At 39.6% G+C, this 24,193-nt stretch overlaps 1 protein-coding gene across 6 annotated transcripts in view; it reads right to left on the bottom strand.

Annotated features, from left to right (window-relative positions):
- ABLIM3 (actin binding LIM protein family member 3) overlaps positions 1-24,193 on the bottom strand; it is a 178,959-nt gene that overhangs the window by 81,230 nt on the left and 73,536 nt on the right. For all 6 annotated transcript variants that reach the window (XM_073801864.1, XM_033853388.2, XM_073801865.1 and 3 more), the window contains one exon: positions 21,650-21,787. In XM_073801864.1, coding sequence (XP_073657965.1) covers positions 21,650-21,787 — 138 coding nt within the window. The remainder of the gene's footprint in view (positions 1-21,649; positions 21,788-24,193) is intronic.

Genomic DNA, 24,193 nt, shown 5'->3' with positions numbered 1-24,193 from the left:
ATAAATCCCACTTGATCATGGTGTATGATCCTTTTAATGTGTTGTTGGATTCTGTTTGCTAGTATTTTGTTGAGGATATCTACATCTATATTTATCAGTGATATTGGTCTGTAATTTTCTTTTTTTTGTAGTATCTTTGTCTGGTTTTGGTATCAGGGTGATGGTGGCCTCATAGAATGAGTTTGGGAGTGTTCCTTCCTCTGCAATTTTTTGGAAGAGTTTGAGAAGGATGGGTGTTAGCTCTTGTCTAAATGTTTGATAGAATTCACCTGTGAAGCCACCTGGTCCTGGACTTGTATTTGTTGGAAGATTTTTCATCACAGTTTCAATTTCATTACTTGTGATTGGTCTGTTCATATTTTCTATTTCTTCCTGGTTCAGTCTTGGAAGGTTATACCTTTCTAAGAATTTGTCCATTCCTTCCATGTTGTCCATTTTATTGGCATAGAGTTGCTTGTAGTAGTCTCTTAGGATGCTTTGTATTTCTGCGGTGTCTGTTGTAACTTCTCCTTTTTCATTTCTAATTTTATTGATTTGAGTCCTCTCCCTCTTTTTCTTGATTAATATGGCTAAGGGTTTATCAATTTTATCTTCTCAAAGAACCAGCTTTTAGTTTTTTTGATCTTTGCTACTGATTTCTTTGTTTCTATTTCATTTATTTCTGCTCGGACCTTTATGACTTCTTTCCTTCTGCTAACTTTGGGTTTTGTTTGTTCTTCTTTCTCTAGTTCCTTTAGGTGTAAGGTTAGATTGTTTATTTGAGATTTTTCTTGTTTCTTGAGGTAGGCTTGTATAGCTATAAACTTCCCTCTTAGAACTGCTTTTGCTGCATCCCATAGGTTTTGGATTGTCGTGTTCTCATTGTCATTTGTCTCTAGGTATTTTTTGATATCCTATTTGATTTCTTCAGTGATCTCTTGGTTATTTAGTAAGGTATTGTTCAGCCTCCATGTGTTTGTGTTTTTTACGTTTTTTTTCCTGTAATTCATTTCTAATCTCATAGCATTGTGGTCAGAAAAGATACTTGACATGATTTCAATTTTCTTAAATTTACTGAGGCTTGATTTGTGACCCAAAATGTGATCTATCCTGGAGAATGTTCCGTGCACACTTGAGAAGAAAGTGTAATTTGCTGTTTTTGGATAGAATGTCCTAAAAATATCAATTAAATCTATCTGGTCTATTCTGTCATTTAAAGCTTCTGTTTCCTTATTTTCATTTTGGATAATCTGTCCTTTGACATGAGGTGTTAAGGTCCCCCACGATTATTGTGTTACTGTCGATTTCCTCTTTCATAGCTGTTAGCAGTTGCCTTATGTACTGAGGTGCTCCTATGTTGGGTGCGTATATATTTATAATTGTTATATCTTCTTCTTGGATTGATCCCTTGATCATTATGTAGTGTCCTTCCTTGTCTCTTGTAACATTCTTTATTTGAAAGTCTATTTTATCTGACATGAGTACAGCTACTCCAGCTTTCTTTTGATTTCCACTGACATGGAATATCTTTTTCCATCCCCTCACTTTCAGTCTGCATGTGTCCCTAGGTCTGAAGTGGGTGTCTTGTAGACAGCATATAGATGGGTCTTGTTTTTGTACCCATTCAGCAAGCCTGTGTCTTTTGGTTGGAGCATTTAATCCATTCACGTTTAAGGTAATTATCAATATGTATGTTCCTATGACCATTTTCTTAATTGTTTTGGGTTTGTTTTTGTTGGTCCTTTTCTTCTCTTGTGTTTCCCACTTAGAGAAGTTCCTTTAGCATTTGTTGTAGAGCTGGTTTGGTGGTGCTGAATTCTCTTAGCTTTTGTTTGTCTGAAAAGCTTTTGATTTCTCTATTGAATCTGAATGAGATCCTTGCCAGGTAGAGTGATCTTGGTTGTAGGTTCTTCCCTTTAATCCCTTTAAGTATATCATGCCACTCTCTCCTGGCTTGTAGAGTTTCTGCTGAGAAATAAGCTGTTAACCTTATGGGAGTTCCCTTGTATGTTATTTGTCATTTTTCCCTTGCTGCTTTCAATATTTTTTCTTTGTCTTTAATTTTTGCCAATTCGATTACTATGTATCTTGGCGTGTTTCTCCTTGGGTTTATCCTGTATGGGACTCTGCGCTTCCTGGACTTGGGTGGCTATTTCCTTTCCCATGCTAGGGAAGTTTTCGACTATAATCTCTTCAAATATTTTCTTGGGTCCTTTCTCTCTCTCTTCTCCTTCTAGGACCCCTGTAATGCAAATGTTGTTGCATTTAATGTTGTCCCAGAGGTCTCTTAGGCTGTCTACATTTCTTTTTATTCTTTTTTCTTTATTCTGCTCCACAGCAGTGAATTCCACCCAGGTCACTTATCTGTTCTTCTGCCTCAGTTATTCTGCTATTGATTCCTTCTAGTGTAGTTTTCATTTCAGTTATTGTATTGTTCATCTCTGTTTGTTTGTTCTTTAATTCTTCTAAGTCTTTGTAAAACATTTCTTGCATCTTCTCGATCTTTGCCTCCATTCTTTTTCTGAGGTCCTGGATCATCTTCACTATCGTTATTCTGAATTCTTTTTCTGGAAGGTTGCCCATCTCCACTTCATTTAGTTGTTTTTCTGGGGTTTTATCTTGTTCCTTCATCTGGTACATAGCCCTCTGCCTTTTCATCTTGTCTATCTTTCTGTGAATGTGGTTTTTATTCCACAGGCTGCAGGATTGTAGTTCCTCTTGCTTCTGCTGTGTGCCCTCTGGTCGACGTGGCTATCTAAGAGGCTTGTGCAAGTTTCCTGATGGGAGGGACTGGTGGTGGGTAGAGCTGACTGTTGCCTTGGTTGGCAGAGCTCAGTAAAAGTTTAATCCACTTGACTGCTCATGGGTGGGTCTGGGTTCCCTCCCTGTTGGTTGTTTGGCCCAGGGGAACCCAACACTGGAGCCTACCTGGGCTCTTTGGTGGGGCTAATGGCAGACTCTGGGAGGGCTCACACCAAGGAGTACTTCCCGGAACTTCTGCTGCCAGTGTCCTTGTCCCCACGGTGAGACACAGCCACCCCCTGCCTCTGCAGGAGACCCTCCAACACTAGCAGGTAGGTCTGGTTCAGTATCCCCTGGGGTCACTGCTCCTTCCCCTGGGTCCCAATATGCACACTACTTTGTGTGTGCCCTCCAAGAGTGGAGTCTCTGTTTCCCCCAGTCCTGTCGAAGTCCTGCAATCAAATCCCACTAGCCTTCAAAGTCTGATTCTCTAGGAATTCCTCCTCCCATTGCTGGACCCCCAGGTTGGGAAGGCTGACGTGGGGCTCAGAACCTTCACTCCAGTGGGTGGACTTCTGTGGTATAAGTGTTCTCCAGTCTGTGAGTCACCCACCCAGCAGTTACAGGATTTGATTTTACTGTGATTGCGCCCCCCCCCTACCGTCTCACTGTGGCTGCCTCTTTGTCTTTGGATGTGGGGTTATCTTTTTTGGTGAGTTCCAGTGTCCTCCTGTCAATGATTGTCCAGCAGCTAGTTGTGATTCTGGTGTTCTCGCAAGAGGGAGTGACAGCACGTCCTTCTACTCCGCCGTCTTGGTTCAGGGCCGAAAATCTCTTGTTGAATTCATATGCATTTTATTTTTGATGCTATTGTAAATGGAACTGTTTTCTCAATTTTATTTTCAGATTGTTCATTGCAAGTGTATAGAAAAACAATTGATTTTGGTATATTGATCTTGTACCTTGAAATCTGATGAACTTATTTGCTAGTTCTAATAGTCTTTTTTAACACATTCCTTAAGATTTGTTATATACAAGATCATGTCATGTGCAAATAGAGACAGTCTTACTTCTTTTTCAATCTGGGTGACTTCTATTTCATTTTCTTGCCTAACTGACCTAGAATGAACCTGCAGTATAATGTTAAATAGAAGCAGTAAGAGCAGACATTCTTTTCTTATTTTTGATCTCACAAGGGAAGCAGTCTTGCAGCATTAAGTATGATTTAAGCTGTGGGTTTGCCTTTGTTCTTGAAAGATAGTTTTGCTGAATACATAATTCTAAATTTACAGTTACTTCTTTCAGTACATAAAGGTATTATTCCACTGTTTTCAGATTTCCTTGTTGTGACTAAAACTTCAGCTGTCAGCTTATTTACCACTCATATGCAGATGATCTGTCTCTTATCTCTGGCTACTTTTAAGACGGGTTTTTTTGGTTGTTTTTGGTGATCTGCAGTTTCACCATGATGTGTGTAGGTAGATTTGTTTTATATTTTTCTACTGGGATTCATTATGTTTCCTAGATTCAAGGATTTGTGTCTCTCAACAGTTCTACATAATTCACAGATGTTATCTCTTCAAATATTGTCTTCTTACTCATGTTCTCTATTATACATCTCTAGAACTCTGATTAGATATATGTCAAACCTTCTCACTATATTCTCCATGTATAAAGTTCTCTTTTATTTTTATCACTTTCTTATATTTCTGAGCTATATGTATATACCTCTCTGCTAAATCTTACAGTTTATTAATTATCTCTTCAGCAACGTCTGATGTGCTATTTAATCCATACGCTGAGTTTTTAATTTCAATTATTATACATTTTTATCTCTAAAAGGTACACTGTTTCAAAATAACAAAGAACTTTGTTATTTCTCTATCGCCTTTCTTTATGGTCAGGTTCATATCAAACAACCTGTGCACTGAGCTACCTGCTTCATGGGGTGGTCAAATCCTACATAGATGTGGTGTTCATTCACTTTCTCCCTTTCCATCTCACAAGGTAACAGAATGCAGAGAAAACCAAGAAAGCTGTACACACTCTAAAAGGTAAAAAAAAAAAAAGATACAAATGAACTTATTTATAAAATAGAAACAGACTCACAGAATTCAAAAACAAATTTATGGTTATCAAAGGGGAAACTTGGGGGGGGGAAATTAGGAGCTTGGGATTAACATACACACACTACTATATATAAAATAGATAACCAACAAGGACCTACTGTATAGCACAGGGACCTCTACTCAACATTCTGCAATAACCTATATGGCAAAAGAATCTGAAAAAGAATGGATATATGTATATGTATAACTGAATCACTTTACTGTGCACCTGAAACTAACACAATATTGTAAATCAACTATACTCCAATATAAAATAAAAAAATAACTTAAAAAAATGTTTATGTTGTTTCTTTTTCACATATGCTGTGTTATTTGTTAAAATGTGTGGGGTTTTGCTCATTTTATTCTGGTTTGTCTTACTTGTTTAAACATATTAAATGTAGTTATTATATAATGTCAGAAAATTCCAGTCTATAAAGTCTTTGAGGTTCCCTGTCTACTTTCCATCGTTTCTGCTGGCTCTCCCCCACTATGATTTGTACATTTTTCACTGTGAGTTATTCGTTTTGCTAATAATTTTATCTGTAGTAATTCTTTGAGGTCAGGAATAAAGCTGTGTTCCTCTAAAGAGGATTGTCCTTTCCTTCTGGCATTTGCCAAGTGTGGGACCACTTTCTTTTAAATTGTTTCACTTTTTTTTTTAATGCCAAATATATAGCATGAAAATAGAATGTGAATCCATATACAGGGTGGATTATGGGTAGACTTTTTTTGTTTGTTTGTTTTTTTGCGGTACACGGGCCTCTCACGGTTGTGGCCTATCCCGTTGCGGAGTACAGGCTCCAGACGTGCAGGCTTAGCAGCCATGGCTCACGGGCCCAGCCGTTCTGCGGCATGTGGGATCCTCCCGGACCAGGGCACGAAATCGTGTCCCCTGCATCAGCAGGCGGACTCTCAACCACTGCACCACCAGGGAAGCCCTGGGTAGACATTTTGATACAAGTTTTATTCTCTTCTACCCAGTGCCCAAGTTGGTACAGGCAAGTTTCAGTGCTGTTTCCTTCTCCACTTTACTTCACATCCATCTATACACTGAGAGGAAGTTTTTGTAGGGGGAAACCTCAACTTTACTCAGAGGTCTACTGTTAGAATCCTACTTTGATTAGGCTCTAGGCTTTGACTCCTGTTCTCCATGATCCATATAGCTATCAAGGTAAAAGCTCAAGGTCTTCAAGGTTTAGCAGAAACCATGAAGATTAAATCTGGCATTGGCAGTCACACCTGGATATCTGCTTTTATTTTTATTTTTTACCTCTACAGATTCCTTCATTTCATGTCAGTACAGTAGTTCACTTTAAAAGGGTTGTAAAAGAAATTCATAGAAATTTTAGATTTTTCAAATGAGAAGGCTATTTAAGTATGATTTAAGCTGTGGGCTTGCCTTTGTTCTTGAAAGATAGTTTTGCTGAATACATAATTCTAAATTTACAGTTACTTCTTTCAGTACATAAAGGTATTATTCCACTGTTTTCAGATTTCCTTGTTGTGACTAAAACTTCAGCTGTCAGCTTATTTACCACTCATATGCAGATGATCTGTCTCTTATCTCTGGCTACTTTTAAGACGGGTTTTTTTGGTTGTTTTGGTGATCTGCAGTTTCACCATGATGTGTGTAGGTAGATTTCTTTTATATTTTTCTACTGGGATTCATTATGTTTCCTAGATTCAAGGATTTGTGTCCCTATATTAGGAATTTGTGTCCCTAATCCCTATACTGGCCACTGCTGGAAACAAAAATACACTCTAAGCAAGTTGACATTGAAAATATTCAGAAAAATAATAGTCTCTTTTGTTTTCAAAATCTCCATTAAAAGAATTTCTATGATCTCCCTATGGTAGACTGTCAAAATGGCCAAATTCTTCCCTTCTCTGTATTCACACCATTGAAAACTGATTCTGCAGGTTCTCACACAAAAGGCAAGGTTTATTTCTCCATGATCTTGAATCTGGGTTGGCCATTTGACTTGTTTTGGCCAATGGAACATTAACAAGTATAACACAAGCTGAGGCTTGAAAAGATCTTGTTTACTGAAGTCTGCTCTCTTGTTGAATTTGGAACTCTGAGACCACCATGGAAATGAGTCCAAGCCAGTATGCTGGAGGATGAGAAACCAAATGGAGGCACTCAGGTCAACTGCCTGCCAACCACTGCCAGCTGACCCACCATAACATCATGATGAGGTGAGGAGAGATAAGCAGAGCCAGGTCAGATTGGAAGAAGTGCCCAGCCAACCCAGAGAATCATGAACTAAATAAAACATTGTTTTAAACTATTAAATTTTGGCTTAAAGCAAAACATAACAAATACAACCTCTTAAGACTATAACTGTAGAGTCATGGCTCAAATCTCCTTATAACAATTTTATTCTCATTACTCTTTGCCCTGTTTCAATTTCTGGGGATGTAAAAATGGTCTCCCACCAAGATACTCTTGCAGGTCAACTTGCACTAAAGGGGTATGCCAATCCTCAGTATAAAATACAAACCACATGAAGTTTTGCCAAGATGGTGGAGTAGAAGGATATGAACTCACCTTCTCTCACAAAAAACAAAATCATAACTAACTGCTGAACAACTATCAACAATAACAACAACAAAAACACTGGAACCTACCAAAAAAGATATTGTACATCCAAAGACAAAGAAGGAGCCACTTTGAGATGGTAGGAGGGGTGAAATTGCAATAAAATCAAATTCCATACCTGCTGGGTGGGTGACCCACAACCTGGAATATAATTATATCAAAGAGGTTCTCCCACAGGAGAGAAAGTTCTGAGCCCCACATCAGGCTCCCCAGCCTGGGGGCCTAGCATCGGGAGGAGGAGCCCTCAGAGCATCTGGCTTTGAAGACCAGTGGAGTTTGATCACAGGAATTCCACAAGACTGGGGGAAACAGAAAACTCCACTCTTGGAGGGTGCACACAAGGGCTCATGCACACCAGAACCCAGGGGAAAAAGCAGTGACCTCATAGGATCCTGGGCCAAAACTACTTGCCAGTATTGGAGGGTCTCCTGTGGAGGCAGGGGGTTGGCTGTGGCTCACTTCAGGGACAGAGACACTGGTGGCAGTAGTTCTGGGGAGTACTCATTGGCGTGAGCCCTCCTAGACGCCACCATTTTCTCACCAAGACCACCCAACAGCCTTTAGGCTCCAGTGCTGGGACACCTCAGGCTAAACAACAAACAGGGCTGGAAAACAGCCCCACCCATCAGCAGACAGGCTGCCTAAAGTCCTCCTGAGCCCACAGCTTCCCACTAATCACATGTCTTAACACAGCCCTGCCAACCAGAGGGACAAGAGACAGCTCCACCCACCAGTGGGCAGGCACCAGTCCCTCCCACCAGGAAGCCTGCACAAGCCTCTTGGACCAGTCTTATCCACCAGGGGGAAGATAGCAGAAGCAAGAATTATAACCCTGCAGCCTGTGGAACAGAAACCACAATCACAGAAAGCTAGACAAAATGAGATGGCACAGAAATATGTCCCAGATGAAGGAACAAGATGAAATCACAGAAGAACAACTAAATGAAGTGGAGATAGGCAATATACCCGAAAAAGAATTCAGAGTAATGATGGTAAAGATGATCCAAGATCTTGGAAAAAGAATGGAAGCACAGACTGAGAAGATACAAAAAATGTTTAACAAAGAGCTAGAAGATCTAAAGAACAAACAGAGATGAACAATTCAATAACTGAAATGAAAAATACACTAGAAGGAATCAATAGCAGAATAAATGAGGCAGAAGAATGAATAAGTGAACTGAAAGACAGCATGGTGGAAATCACTGCCATGGAACAGAACAAAGAAAAAAGAATGAAAAGAAATGAGGACAGTCTAAGAGACCTCTGGGACAACATTAAACACACCAACATTTGCATTATAGGGGTCCCAGAAGGAGGAGGAGAGAGAGAGAGAGAAAGGACCTGAGAAAATATTTGAAGAGATAACAGCCAAAAACTTCCCTAGTATGGGAAAGGAAACAGTCACCCAAGTCCAGGAAATGCAGAGACTCCCAGGCAGGATAATCCAAGGAGGAACACACCAAGACACATAGTATCAAATTGACAAAAAATAAAGACAGAAAGAAAATATTAAAAGCCACAAGGGAAAAGCAACAAATAACATACAAGGGAATATCCATAAGGTTATCAGCTGATTTTTCAGCAGAAACTCTGCAGGTCAGAGGGAGTGGCATGATATACTTAAAATGATGAAAGGGAAAAACCTATAACCAAGAATACTCTACCCAGCAAGGCTCTTGTTCAGCTTCAACAGAGAAATCAAAAGCTTTACAGACAAGCAAAAGCTAAAAGAATTCAGCACCACCAAACCAGCTTTACAACAAATGGTAAAGGAACTTCTCTACATGGAAAAGAAAAGGCCACACATAGAAATAAGAAAATTATGAATGGAAAAGCTCACTGGTAAAGGCAAGCATATAGTAAAGGTAGGAAATAATCTACGCAAATATGATATCAAAACCGGCAATTGTGAGGAGAGTACAAATGCAGGATATTGGAAATGCATTTGAAATTAAAAGACCATTAACTGAAAACAATCTTGTATATGTATAGACTGCTATATCAAAACCTCATGGTAACTACAAACCGAAAATCTACAGTAGATACACACAGAAAAAGGAAAAGGAATCCAAACACAGCACTAAAATTAGTCATCAAATCATAAGAGAAGATAACAAATGAGGAAGGGGAGAAAAAAGACCTGCAAAAACAAATCCAAAACAATTAACAAAATGGCAATAAGAACATAGATATTGATAATTACCTTAAATGTAAATGGATTAAATGTTCCAACCAAGAGACATAGACTGGCTGAATGGATACAAAAACAAGATCCGTTTGTATGCCGTCTACAGGAGACCCACCTCAGATTTAGGGACACATACAGACTGAAAGTGAGGGGATGGAAAAAGGTATGCCATGCAAATAGAAATCAAAAGAAAGCTGAAGTAGCAATACTCATATCAGACAACATAGACTTTAAAATAGGCTGTTAAAAGAGACAAAGAAGGACACTACATAATGATCAAGGGATCAATCCAAGAAGAAGATATAACAATTGTAAATATATATGTATCCAATATAGGAGCACCTCAATATATAAGGCAAATGCTAGCAGCCGTAAAAGGAGAAATCCACAGTAACACAAGGATAGTGGGAGAATTTAACAATCCAGTTACATCAATGGACAGATCATCCAGACAGAAGATCAATAAGGAAACACAGGCCTTAAATGACAAATTAGATCAGATGGACTTAATTGATATTTATAGAACATTCCATCCAAAAGCAACAGAATACATTTTCTTCTCAAGTGCACATGGAACATTCTCCAGGATAGATCATATCCTGGGCCACAAATCAAGCCTCAGTAAATTTAAGAAAACTGAAATCATATTAAGCATCTTTTCTGACTACAACACAATGAGACTAGAAATCAATTACAGGAAAAAATCCTGTAAAAAACACAAACACATGGAGGCTAAACAATATGTTACTAAATACTCAATGGATCACTGAAGAAATCAAAGAGGAAATCACAAAATACCTAGGAACAAATGAAAACAAAAACACAATGGTCCAAAACCTACAGGATGCAGCAAAAGCAGTTCTAAGAGGGAAGTCTATAGCAATACAATCGTACCTAAGGAAATAAGAAAAATCTCAAAGAAACAACCTAACCTCACACCTAAAGTAACTAGGGAAAGAAGAACAAACAAAACCCAAAGTTAGCAGAAGGAAAGAAGTCATAAAGATCAGAGCAGAAATAAATGAAATAGAGATGAAGAAAACAAAGTCAAAGATCAATGAAGCTAAAAGTTGTTTCTTTGAAAAGATAAACTAAATTGATAAACCTTTAGCCAGACTCATCAAGAAAAAAGGGAGAGGGCTCAAATTCACAAAGTTACAAATGAAAAGGGAGACATTACAACTGATATCACAGAAATACAAAGGATTGTAAGAGACTACTAGAAACAACCATATTCCAATAAAATGGACAACCTAGAAGAAATGGACAAATTCTTAGAAAGGTAAAACCTTCCAAGACTGAACCAGGAAGAAACAGAAAATATGAACAGCCCAATCACAAGTACTGAAACTGAAACAGTGATTAAAAAACTTCCAACAAACAAAAGCCCAGGACCAGATGACTTCACAGGTGCATTCCATCAAACATTTAGAGAAGAGTTAACACCAATCCTTCTGAAACTCTTCCAAAAATTTGCAGAGGAAGGAACATTCCCACCCTGATAGCAAAACCAGAGAAAGATATCACAAAAAAAGAAAATTACAGGCCAATATCACGGATGAACATAGATGCAAAAATCCTCAACGAAACACTAGCAAACTGAATCAACAATACATTAAAAGTATCATACACCATTAAAAAGGATCATACACCTAGATCAACTGGAATTTATTTCAGGGAAGCAAGGATTCTTCAATATTCGCAAATCAATCAGTGTGATAAACCACATTAAGAAATGGAAGGATAAAAACCATACGATCATCTCAACAGATGCAGAAAAAGCTTATGACAAAATTCAACACCAATTTATGATAAAACCCACCAGAAAGTGGGCATAGAGGGAACTTTCCTCAACATAATAAAGGCCATATGTGACAAACCCATAGCTAACATCATTCTCAATGGTGAAAAGCTGAAAGCATTCCCTGTAAAATCAGGAACAAGGCAAGGATGTCCACTCTCACCACTTTTATTCAACATAGTTTTGGAAGTCCTAACCATGGCAATCAGAGAAGAAAAAGAAATAAAAGGAATCCAAATTGGAAAAGAAGAAGTAAAACTGTCACTGTTTGCAGATGACACGATACTATACCTAGAAAACCCTAAAGATGCTACCAGAAAACTACTAGAGCTCACCAATGAATTTGGTAAAGTTGTGGGATACAAAATTAATACACAGAAATCTCTTGCATTTCTATACACTAACAATGAAAGATCAGAAAGAGAAATTAAGGAAGCACTCGCATTTACCATAGCATCAAAGAGAATAAAATACCCAGGAATAGACCTACCTTAGGAGGCAAAAGATCTGTACTCTGAAAACTGTAAGATGCTGATGGAAGAAATTGAAGATGACACAAACAGACAGAAAGATATACCATGTTCTTCGATTGAAAGAATCAATACTGTCAAAATGATTATACTACCCAAGGCAATCTACAGATTCAATGCAATCCCTATCAAATTACCAATGGCATTTTTCACAGAACTAGAGCAAAAACTTTAAAAATGTGTGTGGAAACACAAAAGACCCAGAATAGTCTAAGCAATCCTGAGAAAGAAAAAAGGAACTTGAGGAATCAAGCTCCCTGACTTCAGACTATACTGCAAAGCTAAAGTCATCAAAACAGTATGGTACTGGCACAAAAACAAAAACAATGGAACAGGATGGAAAGCCCAGAAATAAACCCATGCACTTATGGTCAATTAATCTATGGCAAAGGAAGCAAAATATACAATGCGGAAAAGACAGTCTCTTCAATAAGTGGTGCTGGAAAAACCGGACAGCTACATGTATAAGAATGAAATTAGGGACTTCCTTCATGGTCCAGTGGGTAAGACTCTGCACTCCCAATGCAGCGGGCCCAGGTTCAACCCCTGGTCAGGAAACTAGATCCCACGTGCCACAACTAAGTGTTCGCATGCCACAACTAAAGATTCCACATGGTGCAACTGAAAGATCCTGCATGCCATAACTAAAAGATACTGCATGCTGCAACTAAGGATCCTGCATGCTGCAATGAAGGTCCCCCATGCTGCAACTAAGACCCAACGCAGCCAAATAAATACAAAAAAAAGCTTTAAAAAAAGAATTAAATTAGAACATTCTTTAATACCATACACAAACTAAACTTAAAATGGATTAAAGACCTAAATGTGAGACCAGATACTATAAAACTCTTAGAGGAAAACATAGGCAGAAATCTTTGACACATCACAGCAATATCTTTTTTGATCCATCTCCTAGAGTAATGAAATAGAAACAAATATAAACAAATGGGACCTAATTAAACTCAAAAGCTTTTGCACAGCAAAGGAAACAATAAACAAAATGCAAAGATAACCCACAGGATGAGACAAAATATTTGCAAACAATGTGACCAACAAGGGATTAATCTCCAAAATGCAAAGATAACCCACAGAATGAGACAAAATATTTACAAACAATGTGACCGACAAGGGATTAATCTCCAAAATACAAACGTTTTATGCAGTTCAATATCAAAAAAACAATCCAGTCAAAAAATGGGCAGAAGACCTAAACAGAAATTTCTCCAAAGAAGACATACAGATGGTCAACATGAAAAGATGCTCAACATTGCTAATTATTAGAGAAATGCAAATCAAAACTGTAATGAGGTGTCACCTCACACCAGTCAGAATGGCCATCATCAAAAAGTCTACAAACAGGGCTTCCCTGGTGGCGCAGTGGTTGAGAGTCCACCTGCCAATGCAGGGGACACGGGTTCGTGCCCCGGTCCGGGAAGATCCCACATGCCGCGGAGCGGCTAGGCCCATGAGCCATGGCCATTGAGCCTGCGTGTCTGGAGCCTGTGCTCCGCATTGGGAGAGGCCACAACAGTGAGAAGCCCGCGTACCACAAAAAAATTAAATAAATAAATCTACAAACACTAAATGCTGGAGAGGGCGTGGAGAAAAGGAAACCCTTGTACACTGTTGGTGGGAATGTAAATTGGTACAACCACTATGGAGAACAGTATGGAGGTTCCTTAAAAAACTAACAATAAAGCTACCAAATTATCCAGCAATCCCACTTCCGGGCATATATTTGGAGAAACCCATGGTTCAAAAGGATACATGCACCCCATTGTTCACTGCAGTGCTGTTTACAATAGGCAAGATGAAGCAACCTAAATGTCCATCAATAGACAAATGGATAAAGAAGATGTGGTACATATATATAATCGAATATTACCCTGCCATTAAAAAAGCATGAAATAATGCCATTTGCAGCAACATAGATGGACAGAGAAAGACAAATATCACATGACATAGCTTACATGTGAAATCTTTAAAAAAATGATACAAATGAAATTATTTACAAAACAGAAACAGACTCACAGCCTTAGAAAACAAACTTATGGTTACCAAAGGGGAAAGGTTGGGAGGGAGTGATAAATTGGGAGTTTGTGATTGGCACATATACACACCACTGTATTTAAAATAGAAAACCAACAAGGACCCACTGTAAAGCATAGGAAACTTCAGTCAGTATTCTGTAATGGGGGCAGAGTCAAGATAACGGTGTGGGAAGATGGGGATCTCGCATCTCCTCACAATTAGGGTGACTGCCGGATGCTGGTGGGGGAACTCGATACCCAAGGAGATGGGAGGAATTCCCAAGCAAACCGGTAGGACGTGGGGGGACTGAGAGGAGAGAAGAAGTGGAGGCCAGACAGGACCAGTGCCCCTGAGGGGTGGCTGAGATAGGGGAGGGGTTCCCACGCCTGGAGTGACCCACAGGAGCTCAGATAAGGGGGGAACATGCCCAGCGTTTCCCCTGCCCATTGGGCAGGGGAAGTCTGCCCAGCTCTTGGGCCTGGTCCATCGCCCTCAGAAGCCCCCTCTGGGCCATGTTGGTACTGGGAGCATAGGACAGAGGCCACGGGAGAACAGGAGAGGCAGGCAGGAGGGGCCTTCCAGGACTGGAGGGGCGGGAGAGGAGCAGAGGGCATTTGCCCTGCCCACTCAGGTCCAGGAAGCCTGCTGGGCTCCCAGGTGGGGTCCCCCGCCCTCTGAGACCAGAGGCACAAGGCACGCCTGGGCCCCTTCTGTTCCGTTGAGCCTAAGCCCCACACCCCCACACCCCCCAGGGCCTTTTCCAGCCCTGTGGGTCCTAAGTATAGGCCCCACCCACTGCCCAAACCCTACCCTTGCTTAGGTCCCACCCTCCACAGCCAAGGCCTTTTCCCCCATTTTCTTTTTCTTTTTCTTTTCCTTCCTCCTCTTTTTTACTACTGTCATACTGTTGTACCTTCTGGTTATTGATTCATCTGTATTTTTATTTTTATATTCTTTCTAACATACCTGTTAGTTTCCTAGTCTAATTTTATTTTTTACTTTGTTATTGTCCTTTTTTTTTTTTTTGCCACCCCACACGGCTTGCTGGATCTTGGTTCACTTGCCAGGGGTTAGGCCGAAGCTCCTGCAGTGGGAGCTCCAAGTCCAAACCACTGGACTAACAGACAACCTCAGACCCCAGGGAATATTCATCAGAGTGAGGCCTCATGGAGGTCCTCATCTCAGCACCAAGACCCAGCTCTAGCAAACAGCCTACAAACTCCAGTGTTGGAAGCCTCAGGCCAAACAACCAGTAAGACAGGAATACAATCCCACTCAAAAAAAAAAAAAAATGAGACAGCAAAAAAATACGTCACAGATGAAGGAGCAAGGTAAAAACCTATAAGACCAAATAAATGAAGAGGAAATAGGCAATGTACCTGAAAAAGAATTCACAGTAATGATAATAAATATGATCCAGAATCTCAGAAATAGAATGGAGGCATGGATAGAGAAAATACAAGAAATGTTTATCAAAGATCTAGAAGCCAGAAGGGAATGGCAGGATATACTTAAAGTGATGAAAGAGAAAAACCTACAATCAAGATTACTCTACCCAGCAAGGACCTCATTCAGATTTGACGGAGAAATCAAAAGCTTTTCAGACAAGCAAAAGCTAAGAGAATTGAGCACCACCAAACCAGCTCTACAACAAATGCTAAAGAAACTTCTTTAGGCAGGAAACCCAAGAGAAGAAAAAGACCCACAAAAACAAACCCAAAACAATTAAGAAAATACATATCAATAATAACCTTGAATGAAAATGGATTAAATGCCCCAACCAAAAGACACAGACTGGCTGAATGGATACAAAAACAAGACCCATATATATATATATATATATGCTGTCTACAAGAGACCCACTTCAGACCTAGGGACACCTACAGACTGAAACTGAAGGGATGGAAAAAGATACTCCATGCAAATGGAAATCAAAAGAAAGCTGGAGTAGCAATACTCGTATAAGATAAAACAGACTTTAAAATAAAGACTGTTACAAGAGATAAGGATGGACACTACATAATGATAAAGGGATCAATCCAAGAAGAAGATGTAACAACTATAAATGTTTATGCACCCAACATAGGAACACCTCAATACATAAGGCAAATGCTAACAACCATGAAAGGAGAAATCGACAGTAACACAATAATAGTAGAGGATTTAACACCCCACTTACACCAATGGACAGATCATCCAAACAGAAAATAAATAAGGAAACACAAGCTTTAATTGACACAACAGACCAGATAGATTTAATTGATATTTATACAACATTCCACCTGAAAGTGGCAGAATACACTTTCTTCCTAGGTGTACACAGAACATTCTCCAGGATAGATGACATCTTGGGTTACAAATCAAGCCTTGGAAAATTTAAGAAAATTGAAATCGTATCAAGCATCTTTTCTGACCACAATGCTAAGATACTGGAAATTAATTACAGGAAAAAGACTGTAAAAAACACAAATACATGGTGGCTAAACAGTGCACTACTAAATAACCAAGAGATCACTGAAGAAATCAAAGAAGAAATCAAAAAATACCTAGAAACAAATGACAACAAAAGCATGATGACCCAAAACCTATGGGATGCAGTAAAAGTAGTTCCAAGAAGGAAGTTTGTAGCAATTCAATCTCACCTCAAGAAACAAGGAAAATCTCAAATAAACAATCTAACCCTACATCTAAAGCAACTAGAGAAAGAAGAACGAAGAAAACCCAAAGTCAGCAGAAGGAAAGAAATCATAAAGATCAGAGCAGAAATAAATGAAATAGAAATGAAGAAAACAATAGCAAAGATCAGTAAAACTAAAAGCTGGTTCTTTAAGAAGATAAACAAAATTGATAAACTGTTAGCCAGCTTCATCAAGAAAAAAAGGGAGAGGATGCAAATCAATAAAATTAGAAATGAAAAAGGTGAAAGCACAACTGACATTGCAGAAATACAAAGGATTATAAGAGACTACTACAAACAACTATATATATGCCAATAAAATGGACAACCACAAAGAAATGGACAAATTCTTGGAAAGGTACAATTTTCCAAGACTGAACCTGGAAGAATTAGAAAATATAAACAGCCCTATCCCAATTAATGAAATTGCAACTGTAATTAAAAATCTTCCAACAAACAGAAGTCCAGGACCAGATGGCTTCACAGGGGAATTCTATCAAACATTTACGGAAGATCTGACAACAATTCTTCTCGAATTCTTCCGAAAAACTGCAGAAGGAGAAACACTACCAAATATGTTCTACAAAGCCACTGTCACCCTGATACCAAAACCAGACAAAGATATCACAAAAAAAGAAAATTATGGACCAATATCACTGATGAATATCGATGCAAAAATCCTCAAAAAATACTAGCAAACAGAATTCAACAATATATGAGAAGGATCATACACTATGATCAAGTGGGATTTATCCAAGGGATGCAAGGATTCGTCAACATATGCAAATCAATCAATGTGATACACCATATTAACAAATTAAGGAAAAAAAACCATATGATCAGGCTTCCCTGGTGGCGCAGTGGTAGAGAGTCCGCCTGCTGATGCAGCAGACACAGGTTCGTGTCCTGGAAGATCCCACGTGCCGCGGAGCGGCTAGGCCCGTGAGCCATGGCCGTTAAGCCTGCGTGTCCGGAGCCTGTGCTCTGCAATGGGAGAGGCCACAACAGTGAGAGGCCTGCGTACCACAAAAAAACAAACAAACAAAACAACAACAACAAAAAAAACCCATATGATCATCTCAATAGATGCAGAAAAAGCTTTTGACAAAATTCAACACCCATTTATGATAGAAACTCTCTAGAAAACGGGCATAGAGGGAACCTACTGCAACATAATAAAGACCATATATGACAAACCCACAGCAAACATCATACTCAGTGATGAAAAACTGAAAGCATTCCCACTAAGATCAGGAACAAGGCAAGGATGTCCACTCTCACCACTCTTATTCAACATAGTTTTGGAAGCCCTAGCCATAGCAATCAGAGAAGAAAAAGAAATAAAAGGAATACAAATTGGAAAGGAAGAAGTAAAACTGTCACTGTTTGCAGATACTATACATAGAAAATCCTAAAGATGCCACCAGAAAACAACTAGAACTAATCAGTGAACTTGGTAAGGTTGCAGGACACAAAATTAATGCACAGAAATCTCTGGCATTCCTATACACTAACAACGAAAAATCAGAAAGAGAAATTAAGGAAACAACCCCACTTATCATTGCAACAAAAGGAATAAAATAAGTAGGAATTTATTTCTAAATAAATTAAGGAGGCCAAAGATTTGTACTCAGAAAACTATAAAACACTGACAAAAGAAATCAAAGATGACATAAACAGATGCAGAAATATACCATGTTCTTGGATTGGAAGAATCAACACTGTGAAAAATGACTATACTGCCCAAAGCAATCTACAGATTCAGTGCAGTCCCTATCAAACTACCAATGGCATTCTTCACAGAATTAGAACAAGAAATGTTACAATTCGTATGGAAACACAAAAGACCCCGAATAGCTGAAGCAATCTTGAGAAAGAAAAACAGACCTGGAGGAATCAGGCTCCCCGACTTCAAACTATACCACAAAGCTATAGTAATCAAGACAGTATGGTACTGGCACAAAAATAGAAATATAGATCAATGGAACAGGATAGAAAGCCCAGAGATAAACCCACGCAATATAGTCACCCAGTTTACAAAAAAGGAGGCAAGAACATACAACAGAGAAAAGACAGACGCTTCAATAAGTGGTGCTGGGAAAACTGGACAGCTACATGTAGAAGAATGAAATTAGAACACTATATAACACCATAAACAAAAATAAACTCCAAATGGATTAAAGACCTAAATGTAAGACCAGATACTATAAAACTCTTAGAGGAAAACATAAGAAAAACATTCTTTGACATAAGCCACAGCAAGATCTTTTTTGACCCACCTCCTAGAATAATGAAAATAAAAAACAAAAATAAACAAATTGGACCTAATTAAACTTAAAAGCTTTTGCACAGCAAAGGAAACCATAAACAAGATGAAAAGACAACCCTCAGAATGGGAGAAAATATTTGCACGTGAAACAACTGACAAAGGATTAATCTCCAAAATACACAAATAGCTCATGGAACTCAATATCAAAAAAACAAACAACGCAATCCAAAAATGAGCAGAAGACCTAAATAGACATTTCTCCAAAGAAGACATACAGATGGCCAAGAGGCACATGAAAAGATGCTCAACATCACTAATTATTAGAGAAATGCAAATCAAAGCTACAATGAGGTATCACCTGACACCAGTCAGAATTATCAAAAAATCTAGAAACAATAAATGCTGGAAAGGGTGTGGAGAAAAGGGAACCCTCTTGCACTGTCGGTGGGAATGTAAATTTATACAGCCACTATGGAGAACAGTATGGAGGTTCCTTAAAAAACTAAAAATGGAAATACCACATGACTCAGCAATCCCACTATTGGGCATACACCCTAAGAAAAACATAATTCAAAAAGAGACATGTACCACAATGTTGATTGTAGCACTATTTACAATAGCCAAGACATGGAAGCAACCTCAATGTCCATCGACAGATGAATGGATAAAGAAGATGTGGCACATATATACAATAGAATATTATTCAGCCATAAAAAGAAACAAAATTGAGTTATTTGTAGTGAGGTGGATGGACCTAGGGTCTGTCATACATAGTGAAGTAAGTCAGAAAGAGAAAAACAAATACTGTATGGTAACACATATATATGGAATCTAAAAAAAAAAAAAAAATGGTTCTGAAGAACCTAGGGGCAGGACAGGAATAAAGACGCAGATGTAGGGAATGGACTTGAGGACACAGGGAGGGGGAAGGGTAAGCTGGGACGAAGTGAGAGAGTGGCATCGACATATATACGCTACCAAATGTAAAATAGATAGCTAGTGGGAAGCAGCCGCATAGCACAGGGAGATCAGCTCGGTGCTTTGTGACGACCTAGGGGGTGGGATGGGGGGGTGGGATAGGGAGGGTGGGAGGGAGGCTCGAGAGGGCGGGGATATGGAGATATATGTATGCATATGGCTGATTCACTTTGTTGTACAACAGAAACTAACACAGTACTATGAAGCAATTATACTCCAATAAAGATGTATTAAAAATATATTCTGTAATAACCTAAATGGGAAAAGAATTTGAAAAAGAATAGATATATATATATGTAGAACTGAATCCCTTTGCTCTCCACCTTTGCTGTAACACAACATTGTAAATCAACTATTCTCCAATATAAAATAAAAATTAAAAAAATAAAATGAAATAAAAGCCACACAGTTAAAATATACCCCATATAAGCTTCTATAAATAAATTAGGGAATATGAATATGAGATTTATTTGCTCAGTGAAGAGTCCAGTTAGATCCTGGGGAAGGAAATTTGCAACTTTAATGATGGCAGAGGAAGTCAATCTCAGATACATGAGGCTGAAGTTCAGTAGCAGATACTAAAATGAACAGATCGGGGGTTTCAGTTGACCTTAAATTCAATATACATCAGTGGTGTGAAGTGGCTTCTCGGGAAGTTCATTCAATATCAGTCACATTAAAGAAATGTAGTCCTTGCTGTATTTGGCAGACCTCGAGAAGTATGGTCTGTTTTGGGCAGTAGGCTTTAGGGATGATAGTGACAAACCAGAACGGATCAAGGAAGAAGACTTCAGGATGATTATACAAGTTGGAATCATTTCAGATGAGGCCCAGTTTAAGGACCTGCAATATAACTGTGTATGTGGGACAGACCTGGCTACAAGTATGTGAAGGGCAGCCACCGGGAAAAGCAACCACAAAGAGCTCATCAAACCCCATGAGGACAAATCTAAAACCAAGTGGAAGTTAAAGGTTTGAGGTCAAACATTTTCTAAACTCACAGAGCAATCCAACATCAGAATGGATTCTCTGTGGAACAGGAAGCCTGGAAGCAAAGTTCAGGAAGTGGAGGCTGGAGTGGCATTAGACAGGGACACTGGGGAGGGAGTGTTGTCCTGTTTGGGCCAGCGGGCTCTCCGGGCTCCTTCAGCCGAGTCCGTCTTTTCCTGCTGCCTTCTTCCTTTGGGAATGCTTAGCTGGGTTGAGCTAAGGTTTTATAAATTAGCCATGGGTAAGCTGTCACAATTAGAGGTAACGCAGCATCCATCTGCTCCCAAATGGCAAACCTTACCGAAGTCAAGACGTACCTTCTCCCTTGTGAAACCTAACCTCTGAGGATTGTCACACTCACGTCAGAGCCACGCCAAATTTTAGCCGTGACAGCTTGCTCTTTCATTGGCTCTCAAACTGATTTATAGGCACAAGCCAGTAGTCTTCTCAGATGTGTAAGATAAGCTTGCAGGATTGCCTTTTTCCTTCTGGGTCAGTGCTTCCACTCTGGGGTCACCAGGCTCCCTTTCTCCCCCACCCCCCCCATATCCCACGGCTTCCCTCACTCTACCCTCCCTCTTCACGCCATGCCGCTGAAGGGAGAATTCTCATTACTGGCTCAAGGAAGGTCATTTCAGGCCTTTGCAGGTATCTCAATTGCCTGTGTCTGTTCTGCCTGCCCCATGGCATGTCCTGGGGTGAGAGCATGGCGAGGAATCTGAGAAGGGTGTTGGGAGATTGGGCCTCCTACCTTGACAGGTGAAGCATCTGATGTGGAAATGGTTATTGTGGACGCGAACCACCTCCCCTTTGCAGGTGTCTCCACATCGATAGCACTGGATGACACTGGAGCTGCCCCGGGGATTGTAAGGATTCTGCTGATAAGGAACTGTAAAGAGAAACAAAGAGATCACCATCCAGAAGGTCCTTATTCTTTAAAAAGTCTGCCATAAGAAATGATTATAATCTTAACTGGCAGAAAAAGCAGAAAGGGTAACAATGATTAGCAAAATACCTTCAATACATCATCAGGCTGAGTATGCCAAGCTAAGACATCTTTAGAAGGTGAGTGGCATTAAGATATGAGTCCATAAATCTCCTTAAGTAGGCAGAGACTTACGAGTGAGCATAACCTTTTCTTGCAATAACGGAGGCCAAATTCACAAATGAAGAAAAATAAAAGAGGAAGTTGAGTATTTCAAGGTAAATGATCCAGAAATACTATTTCTTGGGAGATCTCTGGATCAATACCAGGCCCCAAACAAAGGGAATTTAGGTCTTGCCATTGACTCCTGGGTCTCAAGGAAATGGGTGGCTGACTCTGCCTCCAAATGGCCTTTTTGTTGAGCAAGATACAGTCCCTCTCGGCACCTCAGTTTATACATCTATAAAATGAGGATGGACAATGGTAGTTGACTTTCTATAAAGGCATGAAGGGAGGCACTGTAGTTGGAAGGAAGTTGATGAGGCAACTCACCTTACAACTGCCTTTGAACAGCACTTTCCATAACATTGAGAAAATGTCACATGTGTATAGTTAAGAAGAGAGAGCTGGTGGAGACTATGAAGGGGCTGAAGTCACTGGGACTGCAGTGCTATGGTCAGCATTTGATGATGCTGCAGACCTATACTTGCCTTTTGAGGCTACTGATCTCTTGCTTAGATTTTTCTCATGGCTACTTTTCTAGATTTCCTTTCCCTGAAATATACTTTGCTTGACCATTCTATAATCTGGTCATCTAGCATTTAATAATAGTAGGCACCTGTCTAGAACATAAAATTTCAGGGTTGGAAGGGATATTAATAGCTGTCTGGTCCAACCGCATTATATATAAACTGCTGAGATAACTTTGCCAGTGAGGAACCCAATCTTCTCTCTTGGAGGAAGTCCCTAGGGGCCCCAGGGAGAGAACCACTCAATTCCTCAATTTTTACTCAGGGCTGTAGCAACAGTCCACAAACTTCTGCTCATACCCTATTAGGATAAGGCTCACTTTTGTCCTAACTATAAGGATGACCACTTGATTGGAGGGGAATTGGTATCTAGCATTTAGACATGTAGACTTACTGGCTAAACTCTGAATAAGCATAATATAAGTTAACCTGGACTCACAGAAACCTTGAACTGCCAAGGAACCTAGAGGTCACCTAGTTCAAGGGTTCTTGACCTAGTGTGGTAGCTGTTGTGTCTGTTCACCGAAATTTCAATCTTTTATTCTTGGCATGTGGTGTCTTGCTTGGTAACGAAATATGGATGGAAATTGTGTGTCACTTCCAACTGGAAGCCCTAGGAGCCAGTATGGTATCTGCCATATTGCCTTCCCATAGCCCAGGAGCCAGTGGTACCCCCAGATGGTGTGCAGGATGCCTCAGCTTGGATCCCTGGCTGAGAAATCCTAGAGCAGAGCTCTAAGCTAACCCAGGACGAACATCTATCATGAGCCAGGAGGAATATTTGATGGCATATCTTCTAAGACTTTTTTGTTACTGTAGCATACCTGACTGATACACCTGATATCTAATATTTCTCTCTAATGAAATATAAAATTTGGTGTTATATACATTATCCTACAGCTTTTTTCAGATTCTCAAAGATGATCTCCATAACTGATCTCATCCACCCTCCTCCTTTTAAAGTCAAGGAACAGGAAAGCAGGACTTTCGATTACCTCCCACATCTTGAATCATAAGTGCACGGTAGGGCAAAGAGCTGGTTGCTTAGCCCTGAAACTACTATTGCTGAAAACTTTGCTATCTGAGGTGGGAGAATAATACCTTTCTTACAGTCTTTCTCTCAAGGAGTTCATGTCCCTTAAGTTTTGTTTTTTTCTGTCTTAAATTTAAGACAAAAGTTAAATGAGTTAGCTAGTTAACTAAAATATTAATTAACTCAGTAAATGGGTTGATACATGTAAAGCATTTCAAAACGTGCATGAAGTGCTCCACAAATGTATCCAGTGCTCCACCGGTATCATGACCATCACATCCTCCCCAGAGCTCAGAGCAATCTTTCTCCACCCCCAGAATATCCACAAACATTCTCCTTAGTCCTGTCTCCTTTGCTTCTTTTTCTGATTCCTGCTTAATGTCCCCTGGAATATATTTCACTCTCCTGTCTCCCCCCTCCCCCCAATTTTGGAGAAAAATATAGATTCTATTTATATGAGCAGTGTAATGATCTACTACCGCTAAGGGAAACAAAGCTGTGAGTCTGAAAATAAAATAGGAATAGTATAATCACCATCAATAATGAGAGCTCTTGAAAGTATCCAAAGTCCCTCCAGAATCACTACGC

The sequence above is a fragment of the Tursiops truncatus genome, chromosome 3, assembly GCF_011762595.2.
Source record: "Tursiops truncatus isolate mTurTru1 chromosome 3, mTurTru1.mat.Y, whole genome shotgun sequence".
Classification (NCBI taxonomy): domain Eukaryota; kingdom Metazoa; phylum Chordata; class Mammalia; order Artiodactyla; family Delphinidae; genus Tursiops; species Tursiops truncatus.
This window is presented reverse-complemented; position numbering and strand designations above follow the sequence as displayed.